Source organism: Phymastichus coffea, unplaced genomic scaffold, assembly GCF_024137745.1.
Source record: "Phymastichus coffea isolate CEN01 unplaced genomic scaffold, Cenicafe_Pcof_1.1 PCOF00183, whole genome shotgun sequence".
In the NCBI taxonomy this organism is placed as follows: domain Eukaryota; kingdom Metazoa; phylum Arthropoda; class Insecta; order Hymenoptera; family Eulophidae; genus Phymastichus; species Phymastichus coffea.
The window spans coordinates 213,865-235,779 of record NW_026706994.1 but is presented as its reverse complement, the minus strand read 5'-3'; the positions used below and the strand labels follow the sequence as shown (position 1 = coordinate 235,779).

Here is a 21,915-nt window from a genome sequence, read left to right as displayed (position 1 = left end):
TAGTTGGATTCGTGAATTCAATAAGTCAGAAGTTGTCAAATGTTATTTCTAAGTCAATTGAATTTAATGCCGCTATTCCGATTTGAGTGGAATTTCAAAAGACGAAGTATAAATTTTAGATATATTTTTTTTAATTTAATGAAATTTAAATAATTAAAATCACAAAGAATACGATCTAAAATATAAAAATAAAAGCTAAATTAATGACTAATCAATAGACATCAAAAACCTTACAGTGCACTGCAAAAGCCGACTGATTCACAAGTTGATGTTGAATGGAAAACTAAGTACAAAATAAAAATAAAGCTCGACGGAGATTGTCAGACTTAGTGACTTTGTGACTTGACTAAACGGAGTCTAAACACCGAATGAATTCTGTTGAAAAACGAAAACTACCTTCCCCACTTAACTATAGCCGCGCGGCACTAAGCCTTAGGTGTGCATAGTCTATACATGCCTTTGCTCTCCGATTTTTGTTCTCTCGCTCGCTCTTCTCTTTCACCTTACGACTTAAAACTATATTTATCAATAGCCTACCTGAATGACCCGCGATGCCCGGACACCACGTGTTTTCTCGTGGGGTCTAAAGACCTTTGGTAATCATAAACAATCCTCGAGGGCGACACTAAAAGGGCGTTACGGTAACGATACACAGTGCACTTGTTCACGTCATCAAGCTCGCAAAGCAGTTCAGAGCATATTACGAGGCATACAACTCATAATAATTTACATAATTTCGACGCATTATAAATAGCCTTAAAAACAATTCATTTTTTAAAACTGAATAACTATGTATCCTAAAATTAATACAGAAAGTCAAAAGCAAAACTCGCACACTTTCTAATTTTGGTTGTCGTCAATATTCCAGTGACGCATTGACAGAATCAATAGCATTTACAATTTTTCGAGTGCCCTTCCAAACAGATAGAAACTCGAACTCGGCCACGCGTGTAGGAAAGAAACGCGGTGACATTGCAGAGTGCACAAAAATAAATGGAAACGTGAGTAAGGATCTACGCCGCTCAGTGACCGCTTAAATAATTTTATTGCCTGGGCCATTATGTACCATCGCAATTTTATCTTTTATTCCGGATATTTTACCGGTGACTAAACTGGCTTGTACATGCGGTTGTTTTTTCTTCTCAAAAATAAATCACTTATAACTAACTCATAAAATAGAATGCGCTACACTAATCCTACGAACTCGTTACTCGTGTAAAAAAAAAAGTCCGACGGAAGTCTGACTTTAGCCACTATGGAAAACTTTTTTTTTCAGTTTTACAAAGTCTGGGGAATTTTTCCAAAACTTTTTACCAAACTTTTTTTAACCCCCCTAAAAATAGTCTGGAAACGGCAACCCAGACTTTTTCCCATATTATTTGCTATTGAAACTATTGCTATTCTATATATCTTCAATCTTTCATGTAAAACTTAAACAGTTTTTAACAATAAATAGTTTGGTAATTTTTTCAAAATAATCAGTGTATAGAATCGTATAGTAAAACTACTTACATCAATTTTTTAAAACTATTTTTATTAAATATAAAGCCAGGGCAAAAATCTGGCAAAATTTTCCTAGATTTATATAAATAAAATTGAATCTGAAAAAAAGGCTGGATTGCTGTTCCTAGACTCTTTTTGGGAGTTAAAAAAATATCTGGCAAAAAGTGGTGGAATAATTTCCCAGACTTTTTAAAATTGAAATTTACGCGGGTAATAGCGGCTTTTTCAACGGAATAACGCACGTACCTGTACATTTAGTGGCGTATTGGATATGAAACATTTTCTACGATATTCTACGGAATGACATTGTTGAAACGGTATGTGCTATTTACTCGTTTAATACAGTTAAAAACAGCAATCTAGTCATCCACGCTTCGATATATGTAGATCAAGTTACTTTATAATAATATCGTTTTATCAACGGAAATAAAGCGGGTACTTTAATACTTTACATTCTTTAATCTCAAAATTGATAGTATGGTAACTGATGGATTACATTGGGCAAACCAAATTGGAGTGCGTGGCGTCAGCAGTGGCGGTGGTAGTCTATTCTCCGTTAATATTGATCGAATAGTCATAGAATCAATTAGCGTCAGCGATAACCCTTAATTTAATTTCATGCACAATGTGCCCAATACTAATGGAACAATCACTATTATTACCTTGGTGAATGCCATCCTACCCTCGTTATCTTCATAAACATCCATCGATTCATTATTGGCAGCACTTGCAACTAACTGTCGTCGAGTTAGATGTATGTATGCATGACGGCATCTAATGGGGGTTTCGACAAAGGATTGATTTTATTTTACGTAATTTCAATTTCAAATAAATTAGCAGTTATGATAAACCAAATAAAATAGAATTGGATACCCACGTGTTTTGTGATGCCAATTTTTCATTTTTTGCGAGACGGGTTCGGATTGATCTTTACGTTCATTCGAAGATTATTAGGTTTCCTTCGCGTCATTCGAATACTGAGTTTTTTAATAAGAGACCTATTTTGTATTCATTACTACTCGAACTACGAGAAAAATATTAATTAAAAACATGACAATTCCGATTCAGTTTTCTAAGTTCAGCTTCACTTCATGAAAATAATTTATTATGAGAAAAGCCTTTTAAAAAGACTTTGTTATTACTAGTCTTTCTCAAGCACATCGCTTTATAGGAAATTATAACTAATAAAATTTGTCATTAAATACATATTACGATAACATGGCTATAATAAATCTCTCAGAAACTGTATCATTTTCTCGTTTTTGTAAAAGTAGCATTTGTTCCGTTGAAAGAATTCGAAATTAAAACCATCTAGGAAATGAAAAACCATAAGGTAATATTTACTTTTAGGTAATACCTTTTCTACTTTTAATGAAACTTGCTTTAACTTTAAATAATAAATTAATTCTTTTTTCTATCGTTTTAATCAAAAACCAATCACACACGATCAGATACTATTCTTTTTTTCATACGAGACACATTGCATTTACATTACCCAATGAACTATAATTCGAGTTTAAAAATTAAAGCTAGACCATCTGAAGGTCAACTTGTAAACAAGGCATTCTGAGATTTTTTAAATAATTTCTGCTTTATCAGAATCCCATATTATTAGTGAAAAAAATCGAAACATCCTATCGTTCATCCACTCAAATTTTCCTTATCACTAGCTACAACTAATTGCAACAGGCAAAACAAATCGCAACGAGTACCGGCAGCCGATAAATGGAATAACATCGTGTTTCGCGCGTTCAGGCAATTAATCGGGGAGGGGAGGGGGGGGGGGGGTAGAGCGCCGATATATCGGGACGATCTGATGAATCGGCGCTAAATCTCGCGCTTGCGTAATTGCGCACAGCGTTACAATGATTAACGGAGGCTAGTGTGTGCCTCTATTAGCGCCAAATGCCGTTTCTTGACCCAATAGTATTACACACTCTCACTACCGTCGACTAATTGCCGTTGCCATTGCGATACGCTCTAGCGTTAGCACTGATACCATTATTTCGTGCCTATTTGTTGGCAATATCGTAGATACCCTGTTATCGTGCGTTGTTGCTATTTTTTTTCTTTTCAAAAACTATCGATGGTTGTGTTTGGATTTGAGATTCACTGGTATTGAAATTATGTGTTTTGGCGTATACATTTAATTAAACGCGTATGCAGTCACTTTAGTTTTCCAAATAAAGTCTATACTACATTATTATATATATATAAAATTGAATATATAATATCACGTTAGTTTTAGATTAAAATTTAAAACCAACCTAGAATGACAATTTGATTGATGAGTTGTTGCAGACAACTCTGGGACACGCACGACAAAATCTCGCTCTAGAAAAAAAGAGACTTGCCTAATTGAAAGGTCGAGAGGTTCTGTCTATGTTGCGTTTAACGAGTCAAGAGAAAGTGTAGGTTTTTTCCCTCCCGTTTTCCCGTCAGTTTTCTCTTTTGCAAGTCAAGTGGGGCGTCGCTTAGTTTTGCTAATAATGGTTGATTCGCAAGTTAACATCAGTTTTGACAATGTGCATTCTTGATTTGAGTTTACGAACTGCGGCTTTCGCTCGTACGTGCAGTTCAAACCATTCAACTTATAAATCTTATATTTGAAGTTTCAAGGAATTCTACATACTGTTTGTTTTAATAATCTGATGAATTTAAAAATCAACTCATGTCAGCGTATATCACACAAAATTGCTCATAACTCATTCAAAATTGCAGCTCAACCTATTATTTTACATCTCTGTGCTTATTTTTGCACCCAAAGTTACCAACTCTTATTACTTTCAAAATTTATATTATTTGGCATAGATTGCTTACAATCTTTTCTTATAAACTATCAAAGGATCAGAAACATTTTCGAAGTTGCATTTTCTTACGCTCGTATTTTCGTATCAGGTACGACACTTAATGCACGCGTCATTCATTCAAGTACAACGACGAAACGAAACTATGTTTTATTGCTTTTCAATGAGGCTCGTGGAAATTTGAAAGAACACATCTGTGTGTTCGTCAGTCACCATCGGGCACTAATTTTCTTGCAGGTGAAATTCGGCGATGCGGTAGTAAATTATTCCTATGCGTGTTCGGTACATTTTTTAAAGATATAACATAAAATTTGGATATGAGATAGTTCAAATATGGTTACATAAAAGTTATGTGTGTGTGTGTGTGTGTATCGCGAGCAAGCATCTAATCGCCCGCATGTAATTTCGCCTTGATTATTTTGCAATTCAATTTATGATGTTTAGACATCCAGAACGTCACACGAATAACACATAATAAAATTATTGCTTTATTTCAGTATTGTAACTTGATCATTCGTTAGAGATTCGGTTTAAAAGACGAGGACGAGGTTTCGATCAATAACTTCGCTGATATTTTATACAAGACATTGTGAATTATTTTGTAAAACTTTAAAAATAATTAAAACGTCCAAATATCAATCTAGTACAAAATATAATCATTTTATTGATTTTCAAACAAAATTCTACCTATCATAAAGTCCAGTAATACTCTTGCAAGTAATTTTTTTCGGTACTTTTGTGCGTAAGAAGATAAAATAAAAGTCTCGCAAATGAAACCAAAATAAATTACGAGATAAGTTATTTTTTGATATTTTTGTTTGCAAATATCATTATTGTCTGCTTATATTATCATCAATTTACACCAAAAGCTTACAATTCTTTACAAGCCAAATATATGAAATATTAACATAAGCGAAAGAAAAGAAAGTCTTATGCTTTCTTTTGATAGCACACGCAATTGTTAGCTCTTATTTGTTAGAAATGCCTATCTCACCACGAGCTTTCCTTTCTTTCTTGCTCGGCTATTCTTCCGCACTGCTTACAATCAACAAAGCTTTTGTACACCTTAAGCTACTTATGCATCATGGCAAATGAGCTACTCATACATCTACTGCTTGCAAATGATGATACGAGATTTTCTTTTATACGCGTTGTGCAAAAGAGAAAATTGTTGAAAGCGGTTCTCCCACAGCGACAGATACGTATTATCTGTTGCACTTTTTCTTAACAATAGCGCGGTACACAGTACGTATCTATCTTGAAAAGTGCTTTCTTGGTATGTCATTGTGGGACTTCGCATCAGCATTAAATCTAAAAACTTTTGATAATTAAATGTAACAATTACTTAATGGCATTAATCAAGCCACCTATGGTTAGTACATCGAAACAAAGGGTGAACGCAGTGCGTGCGCTCATATATATGTATAGTTTCACCACAATATCGAATAACTACACGTCGCGCTGCGTCCCGAGAATGCTTGCGCGAGAACTACTAGCAGCTAGCTTGCTCTTCGTCATTCCAAAGCGTGCAATGCTCGGTCGGATTCCGCATGGATCTTGCGCAAGTACATCTCTGTTTCTCTCTCCCTCTCTATCAAAGGCATTCCTTCGCAACTTCATTTCAGACAGAACGCGCCAAGCTCGCGCGCATAGTGTATGTACGTGAAAATGTAACGGCTTGTATTTTTCATGCCGAGAGCGAGAGCGAGAAAGACGCTTGGATTTCTAAGCCGAGTAAACGAGGGAATTAACAGTAAGCCCAACAGTTTATTATGCTGTGAGCTCGGAATGCTGCTGCTGTAAAGTCTCAAACTGTTGGGGCATGTTTCTGCGATGCCTCGTCTTCTGGATGAACAAATCTTGACTTGTACTACTTGGCTGCTGATAAGTTTGCATTCGATAACGCATTTTTAATATCAAATTGATTGTACGATTCAGCGGTATTGGTAACATTTCTTTAAATTATTGTTATTGAAAAAGGTGGAATTTGTAAGTAATCTACCAAAAGTGTTTTCTTCTAAAGCAGTTGTGGAAATGTAAGTTTATACGAAATCAATAAAATTCTTCGATCAAGAAATCAGTGCAGCTAACTCAATGGAAATTATTTTGAATCTAGAAGAAGTGATTGAATGGGAGAAATATTAGGTCAGCGATGAGCTCTTCCCGCGTGCAAACGCTCACAATTTTGATTTTATCACTGGAACACTCGATCACTTACCGAAGTGTATAATGCGATCCTTAACAACTAAATAAATTCGAGGGCCAAGTCTCTTCGACCACTTCAACAACAACGACGACGACAACAACAACAACAACAACAACAGCAACAAAAGCTCTATTATCCATCGTACAAACAACTTTCTTTGAACGTTAGCCGGAAAGTCAGCGTAGGACAAGAATACGTGCTCGCAAAACTTTTCAATTCCCTTTTCTCTCGTCTCGACAAAGACCGTGAGAAAGAGTCTTTTGTCCCTGCGTAAATTCTTTGGCTAGTAAGGAAAAGAGGAGTGAAAGATCTGACTGAAAAGAAGCCGACCACTTGTACAGGTTCGCTGCAAGATTATAACGACGAAGAATCGCCGTACTGGGAATATTCCTCCCTTCCGCCCTCTCTCTTTCTCTTTTCTCTCTCCCTCTCTCTCTCTCTCTCTCTCTCTCTCTCTCTCTCGGCCTCGTAAAGGTTCCTCGAGCGATGAGGCTTTTAGCGTGCGCGCGCGTGAACCGCGTAACTCGATTTTACGACGTTGCCTCTCACTGGAATTCGGAGCCACCTCTCCGGTAATTTTTATGTGCTCTCTTTTTCCGTCGAATGCTGTGGAGGTGCCGCAACGATAGTATAGTGCGGGTATTAAGCGCTTCTTTACTCTGAACATTTTAAGGTCCGCAATTAGTTTGAGGGTGTGACGATCGTTCGATGGCTCGCTTGCTTAAACGCATTTGCGACGAGCATTTTTTCATTAAATTTTCGCCATCAGTTTGTATTATCAAGTGAAATTTTCGGCAGTTTTCTCGTTTTATAATTATGCAGCTAGATAGTATGAGGATGTGTGTGTGTGCGTATATGTGTGTGTACATGTGTTGAGTCGTTTAGTTACTTTTAAATTTAACCTTAGATTTTAGTTTTCGAATGAGTAATGAATTGTACTAATTATACTTTCATATGTAAACGATAATAAATTACCAGTTTCAATGGAAATATTTTAATCGGTTACATTTTTTTTTAATTTTCTACTGTTATCAAGAATCCTCGAAGACTGTAATGAATCATAAATAAAATTAAAGACGAAACGAATTATGGAACATTTTCAAACTCAAACTAACCGCAGCATAAATGCAATTTTGGACTCTAGGCGCAACGAGAGAGAGAGAGAGAGAGAGAGAGAGAGAGAGAGAGAGAGAGACCACCGCCGAATTTTCGACGAGGCGGCTTGCGTGAATGATTGATGAAGGAATTTGCGCCAAGCTCTTTTGTGCCGACAATGACAACGACAGTGCTGCAAAGTGAATGCCCTAGCGATTTTCACCTGAACCCGCCCTCTTTTCGTCTTTCGCGAGTATGTTAATCAGAATATCTTTTGTGTGATACTATAAAGCTTCTTTTCTATACGAGAAGATGATCGTCACTGTATAATGAAGGTTGATTAAGGCTTACAAGGAAAATTCTTCATGCACGATTACTCAGTTCGACGTCAAAGTTAGAGTTATGCAAAAAGTCTCAATTGAGTCATTCCCTTACCGTTCCTGATTAATTGACAAAATATTTGCACAGCTTTCGAACAAGAAAAGCCGCAACTCATAATTTAAGCAAACAATTTAATTTTCTCAACTACCGAACTGGAAAATTTGCCGAATTATTCATTTTCTCCATGTAAAATAGACTTGTACGTGCTATTTAAACATCGAATTATTCGAGGGGAAAGGGTTAAAGTTTGACGTAACCTATAAGCAGGTATATACTTAGATAATGAAACTATCGGATTTTAGCAAGCAGAGAGACAAAACAAAGAACAAGGTCGACTACTCTGATCGTTGGCGCACTAACTGCGTAAGTTTTGCAAAATGGCACGAGCGAGAGAAAGTCCCAGGTTCGCAGATTAGGCCTCCTCCGAGAACGCTAGAAATTTGCGCATCCATCTTAGGGGGCTTATATTAGTTAGGCACACGATAAACATAATAAACTCTCTCGTGATGCCCGAGGGGAGTAATAAAAAGCAACTTCAGGTACGCACATACACTGCTTCAATAACGCGTTCTCTTGCAGTCCCATCTCCGTAACACTATATTACGATAGAATTTGTACGTGTACGTGGATATTACAATTGGAATATTTTCTAAGAAACAGTGACGAAACTTTTAGACAACGATAGAGTCAAACGGAGTTGGTTCTTCTTCCTGTTCGGAAAAGTCGCGCGATAACAATGACAATGTTGGATTGAAAGCTTCGAGTATAAAGTTTTAATGCTCGACCAGAGGCGTATTCTTATCAAGTGGTGATTTCTCTCTCCAACGGAAAATAGGAATTTATCTTGCCCTCGTAACCTTTCCCTTCGATAATTTTTTACACTCGGCTACATTTAGTTTCGCGAAATGCTTGACCGGTGAGATTTTTCGTTACTTTTTTGCTGAGATATTATTCACAAACTTAGCTTATAACAATAAATATTCTTTGAACCATATGAATAGAGTTCATTTAATGAAAAATTTTTATTCCATTGTTTTTTTATAGTATAATTTATTATATGTTGTTACAAGGGATGTGCTATTTGATAAAAAAAAATTCAATACAATATTCGCGATTTAAATAGATTGTACATTTTCGATTAAAAAATCTTATAATAAATTTATCTGTTTTAAAATCCTACCGGTAATTTTTACATTTTTTTAATTATACGTGCAGATATTAAGAGAATGGAGCACATTTGAGCTTCGGTAAAAACCAGTGTGCTTCAATAATTTGCAGATCAAATGAGAGATCTCAGTTATCTCACATTCTTTTGTACATCATGAATCACCCTAATTGAGAGAGAGAGAGAGAGAGAGAGAGAGAGAGAGAGAGAGCGTAACAAAATCTACGAGGATATCCATACCCTGCGAAATTTTGTTATGGCTGATGTACGTTCAGCATTTAGTTATTTAAGAGATTTTATATGAACAATAACCTGAGGATTGATATAATAATCTGCAAATACTTGAAATAGATTGAGCATAATGGTTTCAATAAATTTATAGGTTAGGCTGAACTCCGTTTTATTCTTAAATAATCAAATCAATACATGTTTCATGCAAATAAATAATTAAGCAAAATAAACCAACAGCGAATCTTGAATAAAAAATCGAAGAAGCAGCCACGGACTCTATTAATAAAAGATAATACCTGTCTGATGAGCGTATCAAGCTGGATGCGATCGTCCGCTCACACGAGAGCAAATCGCATTATAAAGCCATAACTTCAGCGGAGTGAACGGTCGTGTATCGCGGAAGTTATGCGAATAATCATCGTTCCATGAATAATAAACTCGTCTCTTGACTTTCCTCTCCCGAAAGCTCAAAGCTCTTATTTTCTGGCCTGCGCTGAGAGCATATTAACGAAATATATACAGCGCGCAAAAAAAGAGAGCGAATAGTGAAGCTTGCAAGCGCATTGAGGGAGAAAAACTAAAAGAGCGAGCGATAGTGCGAGGTAGTAGCACGTTCATTTCGGTAACAAGACCGAAATGAAAGGCATAAATTCGCAGGAGGCTGCGAATTGACAAAATTTTTTACGCGCCCAAGTTATCCAATGTTGAGGCTTATAGAATTTTTTAATATAGAACAACTCGATGTCGACCTTGTTTTCATTACGAGATGGAAATTATTAAACCAGCAACAAGTTTTTAATACATATGTTTATATAATGTTATTTGATTGTAAATAACGTATGGCATAAAATTAACAAAGTCCCGCTATAAATCTGTTATAACGTACATCCGGCAACCCAAGCTTTATGATGAAAAATACTTTATAGCTGAACTCACAAAGATGGTAAATGGTTTAATAAACTAAAAATTACAAGCAATAATAAAAGGGTGCTATATCAAGAAGAATTTCATAATCCACTTCACCTCCTTACACCCGACCGGTATGTATTATATCGATACCTGCTTACAAGCCGTACGTGTGTAATGGTTTATAGCACAATTTTACGAAGCGCTCGCTCTCTTTTTAATTATCATCCTATGAATTTTATGTACTCAACCATATTTTTTTATAAGATCGCTTCTCAGCACACATTTCCTCTACGGTAACCTTCTCTTTATTTCCAGGGGTGGTTTCTAGAATGTAAAACGTGTAAGAAATGAATTTAACTGCAAAGCAAAGGGTCACGTTACCTAAAAAATTTCTTAAATATCATTGATGAGCCCAGAGTTCATCATCACAATTCAGTTAAAGCTGTCAATAGAAACAATAAAAAGACCCCTCGGAAGTCGCATAAGAAAATAATAATAAAATAATAATCCCAGAAAACTTGTCTCGGACAAAACCTCGGTGCAGGGACACAGAGAGTTTATATTCCATTCATGATAACGCGGCTGCGTAAGCTTTTGTCAGTAGTATATGTATGCGCGGCGACAGAAACGGAGGGGTTGACTCTCTTTATTATGAAAGTGTAGTCGCGCTTGTAGTTGTGTTTCGGCGATAGCACGTCTGCTTTCACGTTTGATATACCTGACTGCTCTTTTTCTCTCTCTCTCCCTCTCTCTCTCTCTCTCTCTCTCTCTCTCTCTCTCTCTCTCTCTCTCTTTGTCACTTCTTTTACGTTGGTAACATTCCCTCTCCGGTGATTACTTTGATAAGAGTTAGTTGCGCTTTTCGCTGATATTATTTATGTGCTAAGGTTATACATAAAACAATTCTCTCGTATAAATATTCTCTATGCTTCTTAACGATATTTTAACTAGGTGTTTTGTCCAAGAGATCTGAAATACTGCTATACTATACGGCGTGTGGACTCATTTCTTTTTCAAAAACGACAAAACAAAGAACTTTTACTATCTAGATATTGCATCTGATCAAGTTATTTATTCACATTTACCGTGATGACTGATAAAATCTCATTCATTCGATTACATATAAGATATTCAAATATTTGCAATAGACGTAGTCTTTGAAAATACAAAATGAATTTACGGTGTCCTTTATCGTTTTATTTTATTTATTATTTATTTATTTTTTGAATAAACTGTATCAACACTGAATCATTTATCATTTTCCAAAATTATTTTTCTCGTTAATATATGATATTCTTCGAACCTTTCGAACTTATTCACGTTTTTTCGAACATAAGCACATATAATTTGAATTTTAACTTAATGGTCAGATTATTTGATGAACGCGGAAACTCGAATATTTTGATAAACTAGCAGTATCAATGCGCGGTGAGCAAACTGGATACCTATATTGCGTTTATCAGATAACAGTATTCATTAATTATCGTTTTAATAAATTACTTCTAGTTTGCATAAATTTATGATTTACTTCATCCATTCAACAACAAATAATAAACACGGGTACTATATTTATTATCATCGTTTTAGTTAGAAAATAGCTATAAACTTAAGTGTTTAAATTTCAATTACAAGATCAATAACTCCGCATCCAGAAAAAGCTAATTTATACTTAGTAATGTAAAAAAATTATATATATATATATAATTCTGAGAAGGCCTTGCTAGAGAAAACAAGCGAAAAAGAAACAACTAAATAAAAACTAGCAAGAAACAAGAGAAATAGTAGCAGTCCTATAGATAACAATATTATTAAGAAAAGACAAACGAGCATTTAGAATTACTGACTCGGTATACAGAATGCACAAGTAGAAACAGAAAAATCACTTGAAGTATTAGAAAGTTGAAGAAATAAAATATTAGAAATAAATACAAATAACGGAAATATCTCCAACAAAAATTCTCCAGTACTAAGGAAAATAAGAATGATACAAAGATCGTCGCCAATCTTCGTAAACAGTCTAATAAATATCTCTAAAATAATGACTTGATAAAATTTCCAAAAAAAATTATAATATAAAAGTTCTCTAAAATATTAAAGTTAAAATACAGACAGCAAATCCAAAAGCATTTGTCCTAATTGTTACAGAATAGCAAATAAAAACACGCTATAAATTTAAAAAGAAAATAAACCATACAAAGCTATCTTAAAAAACATGCACCCATCGGTCGATATAAATGAACTAAAAATTGAAACTAAATCACATAATCATAATGTTATTAGAATCACGAACGTCAAACATAGATCAAAACAACCCCTTCCGCTATTCTTCATATAATTAAAAATAAAAGAAAATAATATATAAAGAAATCTTTGAGATCACAAGACAACAGAATTAAATCATTATCTTTGAACCGCCGTGTAAAAAGAGAAATATCCCGCAATGCACTCACTGCCGGGATTTTGGCCACACCAAAAACTACTGCCATAAAATTCCCTTTTGCGTTCAATGCACCGAAAATCAGCTTACCTTCGAATGTTCGTTACAGACAAAAATTAAAAAAAAGTGGCCAACTTCAATGGCAATCATATAGCAAGCTATAAAAAATGTAGCGCAAGAAATAGTACTGCCACAAAAACTATTTTCTTTGCTAAGACCAAAGTAGATATCACAGGCAATTTAAATTGACAAAAATAACGTTAGGGCACATCTCACGTGTGCGTATGCACTAAATAGTAATGTTTACAAAACACAAGAGGAATCAGGACAAACACACTCAACCATCACTCGTAAATAACAGTCAGCTGGAAACTATAGATACAATGCTTAATCTGACTACAACGCTCGTAAATAATATTAAATGAACGTAGAAATTAAAATAATAATTAGGAATGCAAACGGATTAGGCTAAAAAAGTCTTGAACAAAAAACTTGTCTAATAAACAATAATATTACTATAATGTTAATATCCTAAACTCACTTCATGCATAACATTTTTTTAAATAATGCGACATTGTAAATATAATACGAATCGCTCTGACAACAAAGCACCCGTGGAACAGCAATTATTATTAAAATACACATTAAACATTATGTAAACGAATCTCACAAAAATGAATACGTATAAGCTACTAATATCACAGGTGAAGATTAAAAAGGTGCATTTACGCCTTATACTGTCCAACATGTATAATTACCAACATGTATACCAACATGTATAATTTCATCACTAATTGTATTCTTATAAAATTTACTTATTGTCATTTTGTAGACAGATTTCAAATAAAGATAGTTGAAAAAAACTTAATATTTTGCAAAAAATATTATTCAATTAAATTATTTTTACAGTTTACCTAAACAAAGTTTAATTTATAGCTTCAAAGTTTTAGATAATCAGAATATTATTAGATACAGGAAGAAAAAATTATTTCTATAAACTAAGAAAATGATAATTCAGTCATCGTGATAACTAGAGACAAGCATTACTAAATTACTCAATGAAATTAAAGAATCAATGAATTATTTTAAGTGCCTTTTCAGAAGTCCATCGCAAAGTAACTGTTTGCTCGTGATTAAATTTTGGAAATCTGAACTAAACTCGTGACTAATCGTCGCTCGCATTTTCCCATTTATTTTTCGAATTTTTCCTCTATCTCACATCTACCATCGGCCGTTTTTTCTTCTTCTTCTGCCCCTTCAGCGTTTTCCTGGTTTTCTCAGATAGCGTACGGCGCCCTCCAACGGTGTCAAGTTCGTTACTTTTTATGGAGCCGAGACGAATGTTACGCACCCCAAGAGTCATCGATACCGCTTTGATGGCACGATTTTACTTTTATTTTCGATGGGGCTGGGAAAAATGTGATACGATCCGAAAGGAATGCTTTCGTGAGGATATAGACTGTGCGATTGAGTTTCAAACGATTCTTCAAATTGATGTTTAATGTAACCTGGTCCTTCGAATTTCATGCCACCTCCGCCTTTTACTCGAACTTGCTTTCAGACATTTACTAAAGTGAGATTATGTTATTTAATAGTTACACATTTTTGCTACGCAATATCATATAACTATAACTTATAAAATTACTATTACCAGTATCAAGAATTTTGCATGGAAATTAAAAAATTCACAACTATAATATGTTACCTAGATATATTCTCATTAGACAAACAGTAAATAACCAAAGCCTCTTAACAACACATATCTCAACATCACCTCGGACATTATTCGATATGAAGAAAAACAACAAACGTGCATTTATAATGTAAGGTACAAGAACGGTAGATTTCATCAACCGTAATTCAAACGAAAAAAAAAGATAAACTAAGCAAAATAAAATAGAACATACCTTGAATTGAGGAAATGAAGTTGCCAAGTAAATATCGATGATTGTACTAGACTAGGTCGCGGTGTATCAAATAAAAAGCGTACCGTAGAAATGAGATTGGAAAAATGCATTTCGTGATTCGTCGTAGTTTAGGTTGCCTTCAGAGGGAAATCATTACTCGAGAGAGAAACATATGACTGTATCCTCTCTACATACGCGGCGCATTCGCGATTTCACCTGCGTTCGTAGATCACGCAGTGAACACTCGTCCGACAAATTTCAAATCGTAAATTTTCTTTTGCTTATAGTATCCATCTCGGATCTTTGAAACTGGGAGAACATATTTCGTTTGAAGTGAAATGCGAAGTTCTGTGATGTACATTACTTCTTTAAACGGAACTCGTTGCAATTTTTTCACGTGTCATTAAAACGAGCACTAGAAGAATTGCGAACTAGTAAAACCATTGGAGTAAGTGTTATCGATCTTCAGCAATATCATCAGAACTTTTGTCAAATTAACAAATTTATAGACATTCATTTTTCTGTGATGTTAAAATGTATATATCGAAAGTATGGATGATAGGTGTCATCAAATAAATGAAAGGTTATACCTTTCTCACCCTAGTATATTTTTTCTCGCTGAGTACGCAAATACATCTATAGGCGAAACATCGAGGGGCATAGTACATCCGTTTGAAAAAAACCCTATTTTTACGTTTTTTCAGTCCACGTAAAACGAGAAATTGAGAGCTGCTGCACACATTTCCACCTGATATTTTTTACGGAGATCATTCTGCGAATGTTACGCCTTTTACGAGAATTTTTAAACGACAAACGTTTTCATTCCAGCCGCTGGATTTAAAATGGTTAAACGTTGGATTTTGAACATTTGAAGAATATGATTTTTTCTTATTCAAATAAAATTGCATTTATTGGATGAATAATAGAACACAGTATAATATAATGAATCTACCACAGTTGTAAGAGAAAAAGGAAAGCCAAGTATATATGCAAGCCTTTTCAGAGGAACTGGAAAAGGTTAAAAGAACGAGCAATAGGAAGGAGGCAGAAAGAGAGAGAGAGAGAGACAGACAGAGAGGGAAAATAGCATGCAGCTTATAAATAGGTAAAGCCTCTCTCTCTCTCTCTCTCTCTCTCTCTCTCCGAAAAGCGAGAAAGAGAGATGCGGTGTGGCGAATTTTCAGCTACAGCGCGTATCCGACGGATGAGCTGAAAATAGAATATGTAGAGATTCATTTCCCGCAATCGAGATCGAAATTTCCCGGGCGATCCGCAAGTACAAAATTCTCATTCCCTTGCAAAAGCTACTCCCTCTCCCCCCGATTTTCCGATTGCTGATCGTGTTATTCTACGCTTCTTTCTATTTTTTCCCTCGGCTTTGCCTTATACACACTCGATATATATCTGACCACAAGAGTCGTTCTATTTTTCACTATTTGCCCTGTATTTTCCTATTCGCCCACTAGTACCTCGATCTCTCTTTCTATGTTAACACTGTTTGCATTCATCGCCTGAATGAGAACGAACAAGCTTTCGCGGTTTCTTTTTTCTTCTTCGCTTGCACGAGAAAGGGCGTCAACAATTCACACATACCTGGAAGAACTGTTCTTCATAAATAATATTAATTCTGTATGGAGGATACTCAGTTGTAGCAATTGAAATTATCGATAAGTTCACAAATAATCCGCAGGTGAATAAAGCTATCGAGAATATTTATTAGTAACCTATCGAGGAAGGATTACTGTTCTTTTTTTTCGAATGCTGATTAAAAATGACTAATTCTTCATTCTTAGTTTCGAATTCCTTGGAATTCTTTTCTCGTAACTGTACACAGGTTTCATTAAAAAATGCATCTGCGCTAAGCTTCTGTATATTTATAAAGTAATAATTTAAAATTTATAAGAAACGTCAAGCAACAAAGGATAGCGTTTACTAAAGAGAAAAAATAAGCAAAAATTACATGTCAAAGTCGTCTTGATCAAGAAATATAATAGATGTCATTAGCATAAAGTCAATCATGAAGTGTTGAAGAGGGCAACGTCAAAAAAATATCGTCGAAAAATATAGTACGATCGAAATTTGGTGATATACGCTAGTAGGGATCGTATCACTTCCAATTTCAAATATTCGCCCATACTCGCTCTCTTTCTCTCACTTTCGTACACTTGTGTGTCACGTTATTTCGCGGTGCGCTTTGACGGCGTGCGTGATGCAATTTGTCTGTTTGGCTGGGTGTGTATTCCGAACTAGAGGTGAGACCGCGGTTCTCTCTCTGTCTATCTCTTGTCGTCAAAAACAAAGCAAATATTCTAACTGCAAATTTAGAGGACGAATATATCGAATATTTTTTTGCAATAACTTTCGTGTCTGCATTGCAAAAATGGCCTTTTAGGGAATACATAGATTTTTGTTTGCTATCCCTTTTTTTTCTTTCTCTCTGCTATTGATGACCGAGTGCTCGAGCGACAATATGAACCGCATTTGGAAATGTATATTCGGGAGACAAGAGGAAATGTTTGTTTTATGTTAGTATGGATACCGACCAGTAAATGCTTTCCCAAAATATTATTTCAGCCGTTGTAACCAATCTGTTTGTTTTCCATTATATATCTTTACTTTAACACGTATGTACTGAATGTTTATTGTTGATTTATTGATCATTCGCTTATGTATTATAGTTTTTTTTCTACAAAATAAACATACGTGTACTTTATGAAAAGATGTGTTATCGTGCGTAACTGTTCACACGAGCACAATATCTATAGAAGGGCAAACTACGCTTACACGTTGTAAACGAAATTTAGCCCGAATATTTAAAAATTCCGAAGTACTCGTACGTTATTTTTTCAATATAATCATTTTATCAGCATACTTCTAAAATACTTTTTATACGAGAAAATACCAAAGCTTAATGAAAATCGGTAGCCGCAATTAACTGAAATTAAAAATATTAAAAAGCATGAAGTAAAATCCACGGCCTCTCTTGAATCCGAAAAACTATTCATAACCCTCGAACCTCGATAGAAAAAAAAAGAAAGGATTGTCCGCGAAATCGACAGCAAAGAAAAGGAAGGAATGTGGAGTATCGATCGGAAGAGAGAGGAAAAAACGAGTGCAGATTAATCGCGCGCGAAGGCAAAGCTTCGTCTTTTCGAGGCACGCGCGTGATTTATCGCGCAGCCTCTATCGCAAGAGCAAGCCTTTTCTTTTCGCGTCGTTTCACGTACACATGCAGCACATAAGGCTGTGTATGAGACCTGGCTAATAATTCACCTTCTTGCTCCCAAGAAGCTTCCGTGATTTTTATCGAATTTTCGGACAACACACCTGCACTTGTGATGCCGCGCGAACGTTGTTGCGTGCCTTGCCCTTTTTTTCCTCCATTTTTCTCTTTATAAATCTACGGATTCGAGTGGATTGTCGTCGTAAATTTGCCATTGTCAGTTGCTTAGCTTTATTGAACGTTCAATTCACTTTTAATTGAACGTGGCGTTTATTAACTTCATATCTCGAGGTAAAAGTGAGCAGCTAACGAATGATAGAGTGAAATAATTATTTAGACTATATCGTCGAAATGAAAGTAAAAAAGAAATGAATTACGGTAAGTTCGACAGCTAAACAACTAGGCGAGAAATATCGCCCAATTATGTATGCTGTCCATCGTTGAGTCAGGCTCTGAGCAGCAAGTGCGATGGGTAACGAGGCAAATCCTTCGCGACATATCCACTCTAGAGTCCCTCAGGAGAGAAGTGAGAAGAAGGGAGAATCTCTTCCTGTCAGTATATTCTCCCGGATTAGCGTACTTTGTCGAAAGGCATACACCACTCGCCACACGTACAACTCAGTCGTAAATTGGCTGTGTTGTTTGCGACTCTATGGCTATAAAGTTTGAAGATCTAGCCGCGAGAGTTACAGATTAACCCTCTTTTGATGGATATTCTCTCAAGTTTGATCGTTTGCTTTTTGATTGACTTTAACGTGCAATTACCAGTATATAGTACCGAAAAGAAATTTTATTGTCGAGAAAATCCGTATTTTGTTGCAAAATATTTTGTTGCTAGAAGTTCAACTTTTCGTGCGATGTATGAATATTTTTCAAATTACAAATTTCGCTACTAAACGGATGCCTGAATTGTAAATTTAAAACCTTGAAAAGAGTCAGCTTGAAAATAAATATATTCATAGACTGTTCACGCTATAAATTAATACTATTTATTTATTTAAAATAAAGTAATATATATTAATAATATCTTATCAAATACCAATACATTACAATAGAATGTAATCCAGTAGAGGAAACAGGTTTGGTGTTTGCTGATCTGGCACTAATTTTGATAACAATATAAAATACAATAAATATAAATAAATTTTGAAACAGTGGTCCAAATGATTAATGAGGCAAGCTCAACGAGTCTCCTAAATGATATTTTGCCATTTTTGAGCTAAAATTGCTAAATAAAACCGTTCAGGCACATTATTTTGACAACTTTATACGTACCTGAACGCGTCAAAATATTTCCATGCTACTTTTTTAAAAAAAGTCTATTTATTAAATAATTCATTTCATTTTTAAGCAAATTTTTTTATTGGTAACTAATATTACACCAGCACAAATGTGTTACTATTTGTTAATACTGTAGAATAGCACTCCTTGTCCGTCTTATTATTAGTTCAAATTCTTATATTGACTACTAGGTGGATATCTTCTACAAATATAAGAACTTAATTTCATGAACTATTAATTTATAGATTTTAATTCACTAAACAATAACTTATTGTATCAAAATAATGAGGTTATGAATGTTGCTAGATTTATTTAATTATTCGTTTTTCCTTTGTTGTTCTAAAAATCTAGTACTGTAAATTACTGAGCAAAAAACAAGCATTATACTTGACAATTTATTTAAATATGAATTCCAATAATTGGATAATGTTTTCATCAGTGAAAAATTAATTTGTTATAATATGTAAAGGAAGCTCCTTAAACACATTAGCATTCGTTAGCTAATTGACAATAACACTAAAAAATTGTCTAATAATTTGTGTTTTCTCAATTTCAGAGCCGGTAACCGAGATCTTAGGCGGACCGGATCTGTACATCGACCGTGGTAGCACGATCAACCTCACCTGCATAGTACTGCACAGCCCTGAGCCACCGGCTTACATATACTGGAATCACAACAACGCCGTAAGTAAACTAACCTAGGCCTTTCAAACTTCACAAGCCATTAGTGTTAAAGGGGTCGCACCAGTGCCTTGAATAGCTCGACAGATAGAAACAGTTAAGCAATTTCGCCCAAGTTTCCTATCTGCAAAGGGGAAAGAGAGAGAGAGAGAGAGAGACCCCAAGTTTCTTATCAGTTTGATATTCCTTGCCGCCGCACCACCTGCTTCACGCTCTATATAACGATGTTTTCATTAACGCAGCCGCTTCAGCTATCTACGTTGCGACGGGGAATTATTTTACTTGTCGCACCATAGTTTGTAAGCGTATCAAGCCAAGCGTTTCCTCCCGCGCGTCGCCGCCGTGGCTTTTGCTGTGACGTGCTAATGATTTGACGGATTGTTGAGCGTTTATCAGGTGCGAACATTTTCTTGGCCATGAGAGAGAGAGATAGATAACGTGATTTTTACTCGTTATTTAAGTCATATGACTGCTGTATTGGTGATCTTACAGTCTTTTCATAATTGTGGATTGAAAACTGTATAATCAAGTCAATGTTATTAGCTCGAGATGTCACTACAGAATTATCTTTCATTTCTATAATCATATTGCAAACAATCCAAGTTGATGAAATTAATCAAAGTAATAAAATTTATCATAAGAATTAATTTTATTACCATTTACACCAGAATCGCAGCTAAATTATCGCTTTTTAAAAACATACTTTACACTTTTTTTTTACACTTCGTTTTCCAAATCGATATTTCCTTCAATATTTCAACACGCACGCACACATGCCAAAAATACGTCAATCGTAAATATAAACTTAACATTCGCAACATTTCACAGTTCAAAGAGAACCTCATTCGCCTGCAAAAGGTGGTGGCCGAAAAGCACTGTGCGCTTAAAACAGCGAATGAACCCGCTCTTGTTACGCATCAAAAAAGAAATAAATAAAAGGAACGTTAGCGTTGAAAGACAGTGATAAAGGTCTCGGTAATTGCCCACATGGGCGAATACATCAAAGAATAAAAAAAAAAATAAAATAAAAGAGTGACAGCGAGAGAAAGAGCAAGAGAGAGAGAGAGAGAGACAGAGAAAGCGCGGCATACCTAATAAACCAGATAAAACGCGCTCGATTCTCAAGCTACTGTATGCACAATCAGACTAATGCACGCGGCTGTTCGCATGCCAGCTCCGCGCGAGATAGCATACACGTGAAAGCATAAATCCAAACAAGTGCGTCCCACGAGCAAGCGCACACTGTAACGCGGCCTTACTTAGCAGTCTAGTTCAAAAGCTCTCTCACTCTCCGACCCAAGCTCGGTCAGTTTTTACATATTTCGCGTGCCTCGGCGCGTATAAGGCTAATGTGTGTTGTGCGCTACAAAGGATCGCAAAAGAGAGAGAGAGAGAGTGAGAGTGAGAGAGAACAACGTTCCCTGTGAAATTCGCACGAACGAGCTTTACGTTGTGATTTCTTTTGTCGCTATTTAATGCTCCCCTGCGCTGCTCAAGAGCAGCACTCACAGTGCCCGCCTAAGTTTTTTTCGAGCGCGCTTTTGTACGCGACTTCGAAATACTTTTGTATTCGCAGCTTTTATAAAGAACGCATCCTTTGAAATATTTCATTCCTAGACTTGCTGTCGTGCGCATCAAGTATTAAGTATCTATAATATCAATTCCTGTACTGGTGATGAGTTTAATTTTTGATCAAGTTTCTTTTATTGACAATTACCATGTTTACAATTGACATTCAGTACTGCTTGTCGATGCTGTATAATGTGGTTTTGATGCAAAATTCTCGGTATTGCCGCCATCTGTACGGATAGGAAGAGTTCGAAACTACCCAATTTGGTAAAACAAGTCATTGGGTCACCACAGGTCTTGATAATTCCATCTTCCTGACTATTATTTGTTCAACTTTGTTTAAATTACTTTCCCTTAATAGAACAGTGTAAAAGTATATTGTGAAGCTTAAATAAGATTATTTTTATCGATAGACGATAATATTTTCACGAGTACAATGAACCAATTTAAAAGTAATTTGCAATTTTTAACGTGGCTTTTTTTCAACGACTCAATAAAAATGCTAATTGATAATAAAAAT

The 21,915-nt window shown here is 35.4% G+C and overlaps 1 protein-coding gene across 7 annotated transcripts in view; it reads left to right on the top strand.

Annotated features, from left to right (window-relative positions):
• Positions 1 to 21,915, top strand: part of LOC131673540 (zwei Ig domain protein zig-8-like) — a 105,338-nt gene that overhangs the window by 58,816 nt on the left and 24,607 nt on the right. For all 7 annotated transcript variants that reach the window (XM_058951595.1, XM_058951594.1, XM_058951593.1 and 4 more), the window contains one exon: positions 19,702 to 19,829. In XM_058951595.1, coding sequence (XP_058807578.1) covers positions 19,702 to 19,829 — 128 coding nt within the window. The remainder of the gene's footprint in view (positions 1 to 19,701; positions 19,830 to 21,915) is intronic.